Raw genomic sequence first — 16,841 nt, 5'->3', positions numbered from 1 at the left:
ATGATACATATCATATATTGAACAAAGGCAAAAGTGACATAAAACCCAAATTTATTTAGCACATTATTGTCTGTGTTTTTGTTACCTAGGTTGTCTAGATCATGAGCAAAAATATACATGAAGATGATAGACAGACAGACAGATAGATGGATGATAGATAGATGATAGATCGATCGATTGAACGATCTGTATATCTGAGGAAGATATACCTACCTAAAACACAAGTAGTTACAACAGAATATGATATGTCTGATAAAGGTTTTCTGTTGTGACATTATAGCAAAGAGAAAAAAAACTCTTCGGATCAGGAATGGGAATGGGACCCCCCCCCAAAAAAAAAAGATTTCTCACAAGAGGTAACGATTTTGTGTGGTCCCCAAGTGTCCTAGGGTGACAGCATGGGGAAACGCCATCTAGATCTGTGTGACTGGAACAGAGGATAATGAAGCGAATTATTAGGGGGAGAGGCACTCAAATGAGAGAGATTGATCTTAAATGTGAAGGATTTTGGTTATTATGCCAAAAAAAAATTGATCTAAGCTCATATCCACCAGTGAAGCAATTTTTTGAAAGCAAGGACGAAACACAAAGTTGAGGAAGCAATAGTGGAGCATCATTATTCCAGAAAGATGGAATATCATCACGAGGGGGGCTTGTGCGACCTCTCATAACCCCCAGTGAGGGCGTAGTCGAAGGAACACTACTCAGATTCTGAGAAATACTATTCTGATACGTTTTACAGTAGTTGTCCTCTCTTAATAATTCTACATTTAAGCATTTTTTCCCACTGCTCATCTGGTCGTTTGCCTGCGTATTCCACAAGCACTTAGAGCTCGATAACTAAAATGAACACTTCTTTCTCCGCATCGCTTCATGAAACATCCTCTCCCTTCTCATTTGTCCATCTGGTAGCCCAAAGATGTCCCAAAGTTACCCAATTTCTTTTCTCTCTCTTTCACCGCTTTCAAATTCCTCCTACGTATCTCTTATACCCTGGCCTCTTCTCCACCATCCTAACTCACACTCTCATTGCCTTCCCCTTGAATAACTGTAACAGTCTCATAACCCACTGTCCTGCCTCCAGAGTTAGCAGTCTGGCTTCTGTATGATTATTAATACGCAAATCTTAATTATATCGCAATATCCCCTCTCACCCTCATCACCATTAAAAGCCTTCCATTGTATTCATGATATATTATCAGCATTAAAAAACTGTTGCAAAACACAGAGAACAGTTTAATTTCATTTCTGTAAAATATATGCACATGTAATAAACACTATGTATATAATACACAAGTGAAATCCAGTATGTGTGTATAGAGCCATGGGAAAATTTTAAATGTTATTTGTACTTTACATTTTTTATTTTTATTTTTATTTTCTATCTTTCTAATGAACATATGTATATTATGCACACATACATCCATATATACATACATAAGTAAGTAAGTGAATGAGGGAAAGATAAAACCAAACCCCTTAATACAGTTTATATCAAGCCATGTTTGCTGCCTGCTTCTCGCAAAACCCAATGTTGAGTCCTACCTGTGTCTTTGATGTTCCTAAAGTATACCACACCTCTCTAATTGTTAGATCTTACATGTTACTCCTTTTTCTTGAAGACATTTGTCTCCTCTTCTCTTCCTGTTCATCCTTCAAATCTCTCCCCCTTTTAATACTATATTCCTTAAAAACTAGTGCTATTTCATCTTTTTCATCTCTGTATTTCTTGCACATGGTGAGAGCACAAATGATCCCTGAGTAAATAAATGAGAAATAATTTTCTTGGTTACAAATGAAAATAAACTGAATATAGCCCCCCTCAATATTTACACTAATACCTTTTATACGTCTCAGAAAAGAACTCCAGGTGGCTTTCTCTGTGGTGTTAGTGGCTATTTGTGGCAGGCAAAACTTCGGAAGGCTTGGACTTCTAACTGTAACAATCTTCTATTTTCTAAAAAAGACTCATAGATGTTTCGTTGTAAATCAAATTTGAAATTTGAAGCTTTTTGTTTTTATTTAATTTTAATTATTTTCACATGTAATTCTTTTCATTTCCTTATTATGGAGATGATCATGGTCATTTTTAAAATCACCAGAAAGGACTTATTTAACTACATCTATATGCTACTTAAATTCACTGAGGATGAAATAAGCTAATAATACTTATTCAATGATTTTTAAAGAGTTTAAGATTAATTTTAGCAAAAAATGATTTTAAAAATTCTTAATCCTTAAGCATATATTCTTAGATTACATGTATGTTAAATAATTGAATGAATATGATTCGGTATTATATATGAACTTTTTAAAAGAATTTTATTTTGTTTTATTATTAATTTCGAGTACAGAGTACATTGGATGGATATTTATTAGAGCAGGTTTATAAAACATTGCTTTTTCTCTCTTATTCCACTAATGAAGGAAAACTCTCTGGACAACATGTTCCTATGTATATTCAGGTAGATGCAATTTTATCAATAACTGTTTTCTTCTAACCTGTGGACTTTTGCCATTTAATACTGCTCAATCATATCTAATCACCTTCTAATTTTTATTTATTTACAATACAAAATTTTCTTAAAATGCGAGAAAAGCGTTTGAATATCTATCATTACAAGTAATACATTATTTTTGTTTGTAATCCAAAGAATTAAAAATAAAATTAATATTTTTCATATCTCGGTTTTTCATAAAAGAGTTGCAAATAAAAAAATAAATTTTCTTTTTATATATATATGATATATGATATATATGATATATATATATATATATATATATATATCATATATATATATATATATATATGTAAGAAACTTTTCCAAGAGAGGAAAATGAACCTTCGAAATGTTGAGCCAATTCAAAGGAAACTTACCTGATAAGGGTATTTAATTGAGTTCTCCTCTGCTACTCTGTTTGTTCGTCATAAGCTAGTTGCTGAGTGGTAGATTAGATGGTGGTCATTAAGAATTAAAAACAAAGCACTGCATTGTGATTTAGCCATGACCAATGCCTTCTCACACATTATCACCTGAATAACAGGAACGATGCTAAGGTGTATATGAGCAATATACATTGGTGTCTCCATTTTAAATGTGAGGACACTGGAGCTCAGAGAAAGTAACTTATTTGTTCCATGATACGCACTGAACATGAATACATGTATTTTTCTTTTAAATTCCAGAATGATATATGAAAATGAGTGTGGGGTCTAGAATCATAGATTATTGTCTAATCCTGACCACACAATATATTGATTTATCTAGTCCTTCCAACAGTCTTGTTAGGCTGGCTGTCACAGAAAAGGAAACTGGAGCACCTGTGGGGGTCACATTTGCCCAGGGTCACAAAGTGGCAGAGCTGAAATCTGAATTCTGCAGTCTGGCATAATATCACCCACCCTTAACCACTGTACCACTAATCATGTTAGATCTAGACCCTTCTATTCTCTTATCATGTGCCACCCTGGCCTCAATGACTGTTTTCCAGTGCTTTGCACTCAAGTGAATTTCACAGGCGAGCTCCTTAGTAGGTAACCAGTTTCAGAGACATAATAATGGGTAACATCTGATGTGGCATATGAAATACGATGAATATTTTTTCAGAAAAGAAATCACATTTTAAAAATTAAATTTAGTAGCATAGTGTACAGTCTAAATAATGACCTTTTGCAATTGACATCCAGGAAAATTGCTATAAATGAAGAAAGAAATGGGCGTATTCACAGAAGATGATTATATCATGTACATAATGTATGACTTACTGCAGCCATCTCAAAAACTTATTCATCCTCTGAAATGAGTCCTCGTTATGCCAGACAGATGTCTGTCATCGCAGAATATTTCTTTTGTTTATAATTTTTTTTTAAATGATAAATGTCGGTTGTTCCCATATGGCTTTGTGGTATTTTCTTTTGTTTTGGTCTTTGCTGCCACATACGAGTTTTTTACTCATGATCTCACATGATTTCTTAGTTCAGTATTTTTGACACAAAGTAGTTGCCAGGAAAGCTAACTTTATATAGATTCTCTGGTCATTGGTTCTTTAACAGACAGTCAAAGAGATTTCATCAAAAGTGACTTTCTCCTCAGGAAATTAAAACTCTCTGAGATAGTGAATTGCATCCAGTATAAACAATGACAAATTGTAAAACATTTTTAAAAATCAGCGTTATTAAATTATAAAGATTTTGTAGAACGCCTTACCACTGACAGTGAAAATAGGCAAAATTTATTTAAAATTTTTTTGCCAAAAGTTAGTTTGGTTGGTCTACACCATTCTTTTTAGACTTAACACCTACTTGTTAACTTCCCGGAAACCTGTATTTCATGGACCACACTTTTGGGAACATATAGCCCTTTTAAAAATTATTACATCATTTTTATTTCGATAACATTTTTAGAGTACAATTAAAATAGGGTTTGGAAACTTTATGGAACACTACAGGGAATGATAAAAAATAATGGCCAGTATGCTGAATACTTTATCCTCCCAGATACTATTTTTTCCTGTTATCAGCCTTCACTGTTAAACCATTCAGTCCTGTACATGGTTCCAGTTACAAAGAACACCTGGCATAAGGAAAAGGGAATCAGTGGGAATTAGTAGTGTCTAATGCTATGTCCACTTTGGTTTGACCTGTCGAAGTTAGCCAGTATAGTGAAGACTTAAGACACAGATGGCCTTTTAAAGATAAAATGCTGAGGCGCAATAAAGTACCAGATCTGGGCAGGGTAACAACTGCAAGCTTCTAGAACAAAGCCAGGGTCTGACTTTAAAGCAATGTTAGCTGTAACTCAGCTCTGTTAGGCCAGGCAGGCATATCTGATGGGTGACAGCAGGATCCCAGAACAGCTGTTGAGTAATGCAGAGAAGTGATATATTCTGGAGATCAGCTTGAAATGCCACCTGGTTGTAGGTTATAGAGAAGCAATGGCAGAGGCAAGTCCTCTGAGCATGTGGCTGAGGAGGGAAGACCCAGTGACTTCAGCTGAGTAGAGAGGGGCATCCCGGGAAGACTCACATAGCAGCAGCCCTTTGAGGCTAAAGCTGTGGTGACTTGTAGATATGTTATCTATAAGGACTCACTCACCAGACTTGGCTTTGAATGAAAAAGTCATTTCATCCCACACAGTGAGTTGTGACAAAACGCTTAAGAGTAACGATCAAATCACAACAACAGCATTCTAGTTCAGGAAATAATGAGCTAATTTAAAACCCATGGGGAATTTAAGACAGACTAAATGACAATCTTATATCTTGAAATCTCTCCAAGACACCTTCTCTTATAACTAGGGTCATAGAGTTCGTAGTTCCCCCGTGGAAACGGGCAACCTTTAATTTTGTACTTCATGCCAAGGAAGATAGCACATTTTCCACAGGAAAATGCCCACTCCTCACTGGGCATGCTTGCTGATAACTGACAATATCAAAGCCTAAACTGATATGGCTGGGTTGGATTCTGAACAAACTGCTTCAGAGTTTTGTAACTGACATCATACACTTTACACTGTCCCCAAACACAAGTAGACAAAAATCCACCACCAATCCGTTCCAGATTGTTGTGTATATTTTATGGCTAAGTACTGAATCTCAAACTAATAGGCACAACAGGGAAGAAAAATTAGTGACTTGTAAATTGGGGTTCAGCTGGCTTTCAGGCCCACTCATTTATAGGTGTTGGTAAAGGACCAGTTGCTTTGGGTCCCCACACACCTGCACCACACCCCTGTCTCCATCTCTTGGAAAGCCCATCAGCTCCCATCCGTCTGGTGAACTCCAGTGTATTTCAAGTGGTAATCTCCTTTGTAAAACAGAGTTGATCACACTCCTTTGTGCCAACACAGTGCCCAGAACAATCTTCAGAACATTTCACACTTTATATAGCAATGGTGTGTTTACATATCTGTTTTCTCAGCTAGAATTCTATGAGGCAGGGACTGAGATTGGCTCATATAGATGCTAAATGAATGTCTGTTAAAAGAATTAACTGAAAAAAAAAGTGAATAAATGTCATAAACTATAAACTTCAGAGAACTGAAAACACATCACAAATGAGTACAGATGATTTTTAAAAATCAATTAAATGTTTGTCTACCATGGGAATTTTATATTGTCTTTAGTTAATGAGTAGATTTCTAATGTGCTATTGTTCAAAATTAAAAATTACTTGAGCGACAAAGCATATGCTGGAAAGGTGCTTTGAAGCTTTTTTTCTACTGGAAGGAATAGATTTGGCCTGAATCATAGGCACTCTTGCCTAGTTCCACTTTTGACCAACTGTAAGCATTTCAAAGTGCAGCTGGTTATGTTTAAGGATGCCATCTGTAGCCATGAAAAAAGAGTCTTCCTTGATGAAGAGTTAATTGGTCTGTATATGTTTTACAGACATGATCTCTGTTCCTTAGTACAGTGTGTTTTGTTTTATCTTGTTTTGTTTTCTAGTCTGTGAAGCATGGGTTCGAAGTTAGATACACCCCAGGGCTCAAACTCTAGCTACTTTACTTATTAAGCTGTTCGACTTCAGAGAACTTCCCCCAAACTCTGCAAACCTTAATGCCTCATCTGTGTCATGAGGTTGATAATATTACTGCAAATAGCTGTACAGATGCAGTGTGGTGCTGTGTACAAAGTGCCTACCTGGTGCTCTGCAAGTGGCACTTTCCTTTCTCCTTGTCAACTCGCCAGGAGATTGGTACCCACGGAAAATTAGTTTACGAATACGGTAGGTTCACCTTAGCTTTTCCTTAGCCTGCGTACTTTCCTCCCACAATTCCCACCATTTTTAAGAACAATATGCTTATAGATCACAATTTATGCCATGGGATATCCATAAATTCTAATAAGATATGTCTCTATAGAGCCATTGCTCTGCTGTGTGAAACTCCAACCAAAGTGTCTAAAAGCCCGTTAATGGTTAGAACACTTTTTGATTGTTAATGTACTTTTGCCCTTCATAAAACTCTAAACTATGACTATCAAATTGTACTAGATTAATCTTTTAACTTTTAAAACTGATTTTAGAGTTACAGGAAGTTCCCAAATACCCTTAATCTAGCTTCCCTGAATATTAACATTTTATATGACCATGGTACTTTATCAATACAATCGATACTAAGAATTTTTTTTAAATACTAAGAAGTTAATATTGGTACAATATATTTACTTGACCAAATACCTTATATGGATTTCACTAGTTTTTCCAATAGTATTCTTTTTCTGTTCCGGCATCCTCAACTGCTTTTAGTTATCATGTTTTTTAGTCTTCTCTAATCTGTGACAATTCCATAGCCTTCTTTGTCTTTTGTGATCTTGATACTTTTGAAGAATGCAGGTCAATTATTTTTTAGAATGCCTTTCAGTTTGGGGTTGTATGATGTTATCTCCTGATTAAACTAAGTTAAACATTCGTGACAAGAATACTGCAGAAATGATGTGTTTCTTTTGGTCACGTGATGAGGGTGGGATTGGCTGGATCTCTCCACTGTAAATTGATGTTTTTTCTTGTGTAATTAATAAATATCTTAGGGGACCAACATTTAGACTGTTGCTAGAGTATTTTTAGAGTTTTTTAAAAGTCTGATTAACATGTATGAAAATACATAGAAAATACATAGAAAGAACTGTCCCATCATAACAATTATTTTTATAGGTATCTAATTTTTACAATGTTAGGATATGTTTATACTAAAAATTAACGTTAACTTTTGATCTCACGATATCATAGTAGTTTTGATGTTCAATTTTGAATGCATCAGCATTTCCTTCCAGGCAGAATTTAGCTACATTCAGCATGCTTTGAACTTAACTGTGAATGTATTAAGATGCCAATTAATGGGTAATCTTAAAAAATAATATTTACTAAACAATTTTTGTTAAAGCCTCAAAACAGGTGGAATTCATAACTTAAGACATGTAATGAGATAATTCTTCTGCAGCATGATATATTCCATATGTCTTTTGGTTTGAGTTCCCCTTGAGTTTTAAAATCCCACAATTCTAAGAACTATTGGGTCTATGTACTATGTGTGTGCATGTGTAAGTGTGTTTGTGTAGCAGTTACCAGGAAGAATGTAGGCTGGAAATGCCCACATGGTGTCCAGAACTAGTGTAATTGCATGTTTTATTAAAATAGTCAACTCTATTCAGGCAAAAGATTCCCTACCAAAGCTACATTTTTAAGACTCACGACCTCATATATTTTATTAGCAGACTATTTATAAGTGTGACAGTCCATGCTGAATACCTTTACCGGTAGCTATGTTCACTATTAATACTTCCTGAAAAGACCTGCTTGCTAGTTAGTATATGTTGTAAACATGTTACGTTTGGTGTCACCATTATTGATAAGTACACATCGATTAAAAGTTATCTTTTAAAATACCTCTGTAGTTTACTGCCTATCCCAACTCACTACTATTCTGCTTCAGTCTACAAATAATAAGTTTGCTCCTTGGAACAGGGAATAACCTTTTCTTTTCTTTTCTTTATTGTTGTTATTGTTTTGTCACTTCCCAAACCAATCCAGATTCTTCAAAGCAAGAGAGAGCCCATGATAGCACAGTCAGTTCCAACTCCACACTTCTTTGTTCACAAAGAACTGAACTTTTTTCAAATATCCAAACATACAAATTGATTCTTTCTTTTCATTTGCATTCACATCCACCCTTCTGGATTCCATCTGGGACCAAAAACAGAAGTGCTGAAAGACCACAACAAAGGCTGCTTTCCTTGGAGTTTCTAGCTCACCGGAAGTGGGAAACATTAGTCATTTCACAGGCCCCATCTCACTAAATTTTTCAGTCCAAATTCTACACAGACCAGAGACTCGTATGTATTTCTAAATCGAGAATAGAGGGTGCCTTTCAAATGGAACCCAGCAAGCAGGATCACACTGGCCCCATCCTAGTTAATTTGGAGGCCACCTCAGTTGAAAAAGAGAAAACCGCAGATTAGTTCAGGCATTTGGAATGCAGGAGAAATATAAGGAAGTGTTCCAAATATTGATTCACATTAATTGAGTAGAACTAATTCATCTGCTTATAATTTGTTTCAATTTTCTTTTTCTGAGTTCATTAGGAACTAACTTAGAAGTCTGAGGTAGTATAATGTATGTCCACTGTTGAGGTGATGTTTGCTTAAGAAGAGAAACATACAATAGTGTTATATGTTGGCTCATTACTGCGTGGATTCTGATGTGTTATAAGGAAGACTATGTACTCCAAACATAAATAGCATGCCAAGTCACATATACAATCCTGCTACCCAACACCAAATTCCATTATTTTAAAAAAATAATTAAAATTGAAAACTTATTTATAAACTCGCACTAAAACAGGATAATACCAAGCACTGAAAATCATTCATTTTTAAAGCAATTTTTTTAGAGATCCCTTCTTCACAAAATTGAATGACTTAGCTAGCTATTCATCTTCATTAAAATTCAAAATAAGGCAACTATGTAGGTAAACCTTGTTCACTGCAAATATTTTATTAGAACAAACTGTAAATAAATGTCAAAATGTCTCCTACTCCTCAGTAAACATGTTTAATTTTGTACTGTTTCTTAAAAAGGCAGCTTCTCAGTGAATTTTTTTACAAGTTTTATGAAAGGGGATAGAGCTTAGAGATTTATCTGATAAAAATTTTTAAACAGAACAAAATTTAAGAAGCTTGATTCATTACTACAATCCTAAATTTTGTATCATTAGAATGAGCCAAAGATGATAATCATGATTCTAAAATAATTTTACTCATTTCTACCCATTTCCTATCTTGTTCTCTAAATACTGTCCACTCTAAACTTGAATGGCCATGTTTTTGCTCAGTTCTACAATGTTTCATATGCTCATTCTTCTACCTGGAATATTTATTGATTCTTAGTTATGTTTCCTTGTATACAATCAATTCTGTGAACACAGGACAGTATTAAATGACTGTGCAGGACTATCGTCCTTCACAGCCCCCAGAAGGAACCAAATCTGCCAACATTTTGACTTCAGATTTCCAGTCTCCAAAACTGTGAGATAAAAATTTCTGTTGATCTGAGCCATCCAGTTTGTGGTACTTTGTTACCACAACCAGAGAAAACTAATATACTTTCAGAGGAGTTATCAGTTCTTTTCTGATTTTCTATTATTTTACTTTACTGTTTTAAGTATTATTTTCTTTACTTAAATTTATGTTTTTAAAAACATAAGCATGATTCATACTACTGGCAAAATCTTCAACTCATAATTAAAAAATAAAAGTTTATTCTTGCTTCCTCATCTCTGGCCTACCATTTTTGATTTTCTAAGAGTGCCACTGTTCAGAGTTTCTTGCATATCATTCCAGAAGTTATGTACACACAGTAAACATATATAAGATCTATCACTTTAATTTATTTAAATAAGATCATAGTGTATACATAGTGTCCTGCAACTTGTTTTATTGCTTTTAACAATATATCTTATATATCTCTCCATATCGTCACCTACATCCTTCTTTTCTAAGAATTACTAAATATTTCATTATATGGATGCATAAGTTCTTTAGCCTGTTCCCCATTGATGGATACTTGAGTTGTGTCAAGTTTTCTGTTTTTACACGAAATGCTCCAGTAAATTTCCTGCACATGAATCTTTGCAGACTTTATAAAATATATCAGTAGGATAAATTCTTAGCATTATAATTTTATTTGTGAGATATTTGCAAGTTGCCTTCATAAAGGATATAAATCACTTTTAGTATGAAATATATTAAACATATATAAGATCTATCACTTTTTATATGCATTGTATTCTTTTCTTATGAAAAACATTCAGTTTTAGGATCACTGCGGTAAATAAAGGATGGATTATTCTGTAATTATTTATTCCTAATGTATGCCTCAGCTAATTATTCTAAAAGTATTCGTTCAGTGTCTAGTACTGTGAATCACAGAATAGCTACTTAGTATTAATGGCTGGGTGACTATAGCACAAGGAAAGTTGTTGCTAAATTCAGAGACAATGTGAAGACAGAAAATACTTTATTCCTTTAAAATAAGATGGTGAAATGAGCAACTCAGGAACCTCATATCTGTGGACAAATTAACAGTCCTGATCCAGAAGGGGACTATACTTTTCTGAGGGGAGGTGACTGTTCCAAGCTGTTTAAGTTTGAATGGTCACCCCTGATCTATTGGAAAGAGCAGCAGCCCAGGGGAAGGAGAAGAAATGGGTGCCTCTTGAAGGAACTGTGTGCCACAAGAAGTGACTCCATATTTTTAAAGTTAGATGGGCATTTTAATGGGAGAAAGGGAGAATTGCTTCATCTTAAAGGATTACTCAGTGGGGTGAAAAAAATAGGTAAGCTTTAAAGATATCTACCAGATCAAAGAGTCTGATTTGGTATTGCTCTAAAAATATAGCAATATCACATTAAAAATGAGAAACACTATCAATTCTTTTGAGGCTAAACACTTCTGTAAGAAACTAAATGGGCTTCCAAAGGAATTGGTAACAAGAAACAGTGGTCATGAATTTGTGGTTAGTGCACAGGGCAAAGCCAAGGGCACCTTAATATCTTCTGTTAGTTGGTGTAGCACTTCATGAAAAGTTAAGTAAAATTTTTTAAATTACATAATAAACATATATACTCTGCACATGTTTGAACAAGAAAATCCCTGTTGATTACCTTACTGCACACTATTGAGGGACATGACAGTCCACTTAGGAATTTGTGAAGTCTCCAGCAAAACAATATGCTTAACTGTGGAGCTTTCTGGGGTTAGTGCCATTTTTAACCAACTCTGCTGAATATTACCTTTTTTATATGTTTAAAGTCAGGCTCCAAGAGATTACACTTAAGACCAGAAGAGCTGTCATTCATTTTCTCGAATATGCCTGAACTTGACCAAATTACTGATCACACACGGGAAAAAACAAATGAGAGATACTAATGAGTTTTTTCCTTTCCAAATTAAGTTGTTTTTTTTTTTATTAGTGGAAGTAATCACTTTTAAAATATGAATGAATACTCAAAAGAATCATATGGCCCTAGAAGAACAGGTTTCATGAGACTTAGAGAAAGAGAGAAGTTCAGCTGCATCTTATATTTCCATAGTGGTTCGATCAAGTAGGAGTTGGTTTTTCCTCCATAGCTAGAAGTGCAAAGGTAAGCAGCCCGAGGTCTTTCTTTCTGCTCTTGGTTGCCTCATGATCACAAGGTAGCTGCCCCTCAGGTTCACATCTGCATTCCAAGTAATAAGAAGAAACAAGAATGACAAAGAAAAAGTGGCATCAGGGAAGCAAAACTGTTCTAGAAATTCATAGCTGATTTACATTTAAATTTCTTTGGCTAGAATTGTGTCATACAGCCATGTCTAGCTTCAAAGGAGATGAGGAAGTAGAGTTTTGTTTGTTTGTGTTTGTTTGTTTTAATGCTAGATACATTGCTACCTACAACAAAACAAAGGCCTTTCTGTTAGAAAGGAAGAAGGGAGAATGGATATTGTGTGAGTACCCAACATTGTTGCAGTACTTGAGGTCATTTAACATGGTTATTTCCCTCTACTCTTTCCACCTCTCACCATTTTATACTGAGAAAACTAGATCAAGTGACTTACTAGTATCACATAGCCAGTTCATGGTAAAGCTAGAACTAAAATTCACAAGTGTGAGCTCTAACACAGTGGTGCTGTTTTCAGTGTTTCCAGTTATTTTCCAGCTCTTTCCACTATTCTCTTATCTCATAAAATGTACACAAAGCCCCCCAGCTATACCGATGCCTCCTTCAACTCCGTCAGCCAGTCTCTGGACGTCAGACTGTACCCTGCCATTTGCTTTGTTTCACTCAACTTTAAGGGTAACTGTTTGGCTGCACCTAAAAAACGATTCATATCCACTCCAGCAGGCTTCCCTGGTTTTCCAAAACATGAAGGATTAGGATATATGAACTGCTCAGGATAAATTCAAAAGGAAGCACAGAATACAATAGAATATTCTTGGACCTAAACTAAAGAGAAAAGGGTGTGACTAAATTTTATTTACTTCAAAATCTACCATCTCTCTCCCAGTCTCTGCTCTGTCTATCATTTGCAATATTGCTTTGATTCTTGTCCTATCTTGGAATTTACTAGAGTCGTGGCTGATCGGTTAGAACCAACAAGGCTCACTAGCTGTTGGAGACCTCCAACTGAGGCAGAAACAGCACTAGGCCAGTAATAATTCAAACACAAAGACAAGGCCAAGGGTTTAAGTGGCAGGAGCAGACACTCAGACTGGCTCTCACTTACACTACGCCTTCTGTGTTCTGTATTATGTTTTCTCTATTATCATGGGTTCATATCTGGGGTCTTGAGTATTCAGAACATGTAAACATTGAACCCTTAAAGCTTTTATCATATTCTATTGCCAGTCATTTGTTTTGTTATCTTAAAGTCAGATCAGAAAACATGCTTCTGCATTATTACAGTAAATTTGTTCTAAACTAACTTAAGAGGGTAATTAGAGCAAATAAGATATAGATTTCAGTTCAAGATTAAGAAGAAACTTCTGACAAAGAGCTAGACTGTTGCTCTTGAGGTCAGGGCCTCTCATTCTCAGTATAGCACTTTGCACATTCTAGATATTAAATTAATACCTTTCTATTTTAAAGGCGTATCCATAATACTTAGGATCACATTATGAATGAATCACTCTTCCTCTGAGTTAGAAGTTTGTAGTAAGTAACTTTGGAGGTGCCATATCAAGAAAAGATTTTAGGATGTGAGGGCAATCTGGCTGAGACATCTGTCACCCCATTGATCGCCAGGGTTGATTCGGCTGATCTGACTGGCTAGGCGGGTGTCCCCTTCCTCCCTCACCAGGCCATGTGTGTCCCTCCTGACGCTGTGCGCTCTGTGGAAGAGGACAACCTTCCCCGATAGAAGAGAGGACCATTCTTTGGTCAAGGGTATACAAGTGGCTGCGCTCCCCTGCTAGAACTTCCAAACAAGCTCTCAAGAAAAGATTTTACAATCTGATTATTAAAATATAGATTGTCAGCATATCAGTTTTTTTAAATGACTTTTTTTTTTTTTTTTTAAGATGTCAGATGAATCCTTTTACCACCTCATGGCTTCTGACATGCAATTTCTTCTTCTTAGAATTCTGACCCCTCCCCCCAATTTTTTTCATCTTCACTTCAACTGTCGTCTCCTCTGAAAGCCACTGGTAACTAACCTACTTCAAATAACCCACACCCACTTATCAGTGATTGAGTTTGGTTTCCCACAGGGCAAGCCATCAGCACACGTAACAGTACATCTTTCTCATTGACTGATATGTTAAAATTACATGCAGGGCTTCAACAGAAAGGACTAGCTAGGACCTTGGCAGCTGTGGTCTGGACTCTCTTTCTAATGCCGTCCAGATGAATATTAGGACATGATCATTAACATACATACCACATAGACCCCAAACAATGATTTTCAGGCAAAAGTTTAACTAAATCCAGACTTTTAGGAATATTTCAACATTTGCATATGTACATGATCATATAGAATGAATAATACATATGATTAATAAATTAAACACAACTTTGCCCGAAATATTTGAATTTAGGTGACTTTGTGACATGTCCATGGTGGCATGTATTGTTCTGTAAGAAAACATGTTCTTCAAGTTTTTTTTGTTATGTGTCTTGGAAATATCTTCACGTTAGTCCATTTAGATCTGTCTTTATACATGTTTTTATGCATTTCATGAGGGTTTCTCTAGGGTAGACTCTAAGAAGTCTGACTTTAGGGCTATGGAGTTTGAATTTTTAATTTGAATATAATCTGTGTTCCAAACTAATTCACACTCCCATCAGCAGTATATAATGGTAATTATTTCTCACAGCTCTTCCTAACATTTAATATACACATTTTTTAATCTGATACATGCATATGACATTTTCTAGCCTTAAAAAAAGTCCAGTATCCACCGAAACTAAAGGTATAGACAGATATCACACACATACGTACACACACACTAACATCTCATTCATAGATGTTTCTTCATACTAAAAACTCCTCACAGTATTATAAGCTTTGTGTTATTTTAAATTGCTTTATTATAACAAAAATTTTAATATAGATTACTTTCTTAATCTTTAATTAATATCCTAAACTCAGTCATGAATTAAAAATGAAAATGTTTACTGAATCAAGATTCAAGAAGTCTGTACACCACCCCATACCTTTTGTCCATTAACATTCTGGACCTTTTTGTATGAGATCTCGGCATCTGAGTTGGGGATTAGGATATTTGAGAGGAGGGAAAGTTACTAGAAATTGCTCATTAGAGGCAGAGTTACAGAGCAAAGAAGAGGTCAAACCAATTATTTCCCTCCATTACTGAGAATTTATCAGATAAAGAGAGAGAGAACTTTAACGTTTTATGCTTTTAATAAATATTTATTGTTGCCTGCTGTATGGTAGGGATTGGGTAGATGTGTAAAATAATTATTTGTTCTCATGGAGTATTCAGTCTAGTGGAAAAGACAACAAATAACAAACATTATCGAATCGTAGTGTATCAAAGAAATAAACAGTGCTGACATAGGCAAAAGCGGGGGTGCATAATTGTGCTAGAATTCCAAAAAGGCCTTTCTGACACTTTAAATGCAGAAAGATACTCTCTATGCAACATTAGGGAAAAGCATTTCTGACAGAGATGAGAGCATTCTTACCTGCCCTAAAGTGTGATAGGCTGAGAGAAGCTGATGAGAAGGGCAGCAGTGGAACCAGGTGAGGTAGGATAGAAGGACGCAGCACAGGTACAAGTGCCTTGAAGTACAGCTCAATTCAGCTTACCGTGTTCAGTCCTGCCTAAGCCTAGAGCAGACCAGAAATGAGAGACTTAGAAAACTAAGCTAAGAGAAAATAATTATGGTTTGATCTGCTGGACATGTCAGACTGTGGAAGGCGTTACTTAGTACAAAACATGCGTCTGTAATGATATTCACTGCAGTGAGATGTTAGCTACTTTTATAAATATATGAACAAGTTTTGGATAAAATACATGTATTCAATTACATTTCTGGCATATCGTGGGTCCTTAATAAATGTTTGTTGAAAGAAAATTCATCTATTAATTAATGTTCTTCCAAAATATTTCCCTTTCCCTTCTCACATTAACTCTCTTTTTCATAATATTAGAGGATAATATTGTCCACTATTATAGTATATTATATATTTAATGTGTCAACACACACGTATATTTTTAAAGTAAAACTTCCATCCATTTCTTTAAAAATTGGCAGAGCAATAGATGAATATTAATGCCAAAGTAAAGATTAAATTGTCATTAGAAGTTCTATTAATCCCCTAATACAAGTAGCTCCTTGTAGCACAACAATTAATAAGCCAATACCTCCACAAAGGGTAAATAAGAATGGCGCCTTTAAACCATGAAGGTTATTCAACACAGAAAGTCTTATTTTTTAGATTTTATTACTGCGGGTCGGGTTAATTACTATGACAGCTAATTTCTATCGTTTTAATGCAGGATTGTGGTTTGCTGATTCACCCTGAGGAAACCTGTGGGTTACAGCCTATTTCCTCTGACTACATTGAAGCCATTTTACAGCCCAAACTAAAGATTTGTCCATCTGGCGACACAAAAGGTGACTATCGCATTGGATATCACTTCTCTCAAAAAAAAAAAAACCTTTAATAGAGATAAGTATATGCCTATTTAAACTATCTTTGTACCAAAAAAAAAGTCTAGGTAATACGTTATTTTTTCATTAGTATGAAATGTAGCACATAGAATTAGTGTAAATGCATTGTTTTAATATGTAAAATACTGTTTAATCAAATGCTCTTCTCTTCACTCTCTGCTCTTTCC

At 35.2% G+C, this 16,841-nt stretch overlaps 1 protein-coding gene across 1 annotated transcript in view; it reads left to right on the top strand.

Moving 5' to 3' along the window:
- The window catches only part of CPED1 (cadherin like and PC-esterase domain containing 1), a 251,847-nt gene that overhangs the window by 195,248 nt on the left and 39,758 nt on the right, over positions 1–16,841 (top strand). The window contains exon 16 of the mRNA XM_006910573.2: positions 16,500–16,617. Coding sequence (XP_006910635.1) covers positions 16,500–16,617 — 118 coding nt within the window. The remainder of the gene's footprint in view (positions 1–16,499; positions 16,618–16,841) is intronic.

The sequence above is a fragment of the Pteropus alecto genome, unplaced genomic scaffold (genome assembly GCF_000325575.1).
Source record: "Pteropus alecto unplaced genomic scaffold, ASM32557v1 scaffold22, whole genome shotgun sequence".
In the NCBI taxonomy this organism is placed as follows: domain Eukaryota; kingdom Metazoa; phylum Chordata; class Mammalia; order Chiroptera; family Pteropodidae; genus Pteropus; species Pteropus alecto.
Note: the sequence above shows the minus strand (reverse complement) of the source record. Positions and strands in the feature narration are given on the sequence as shown.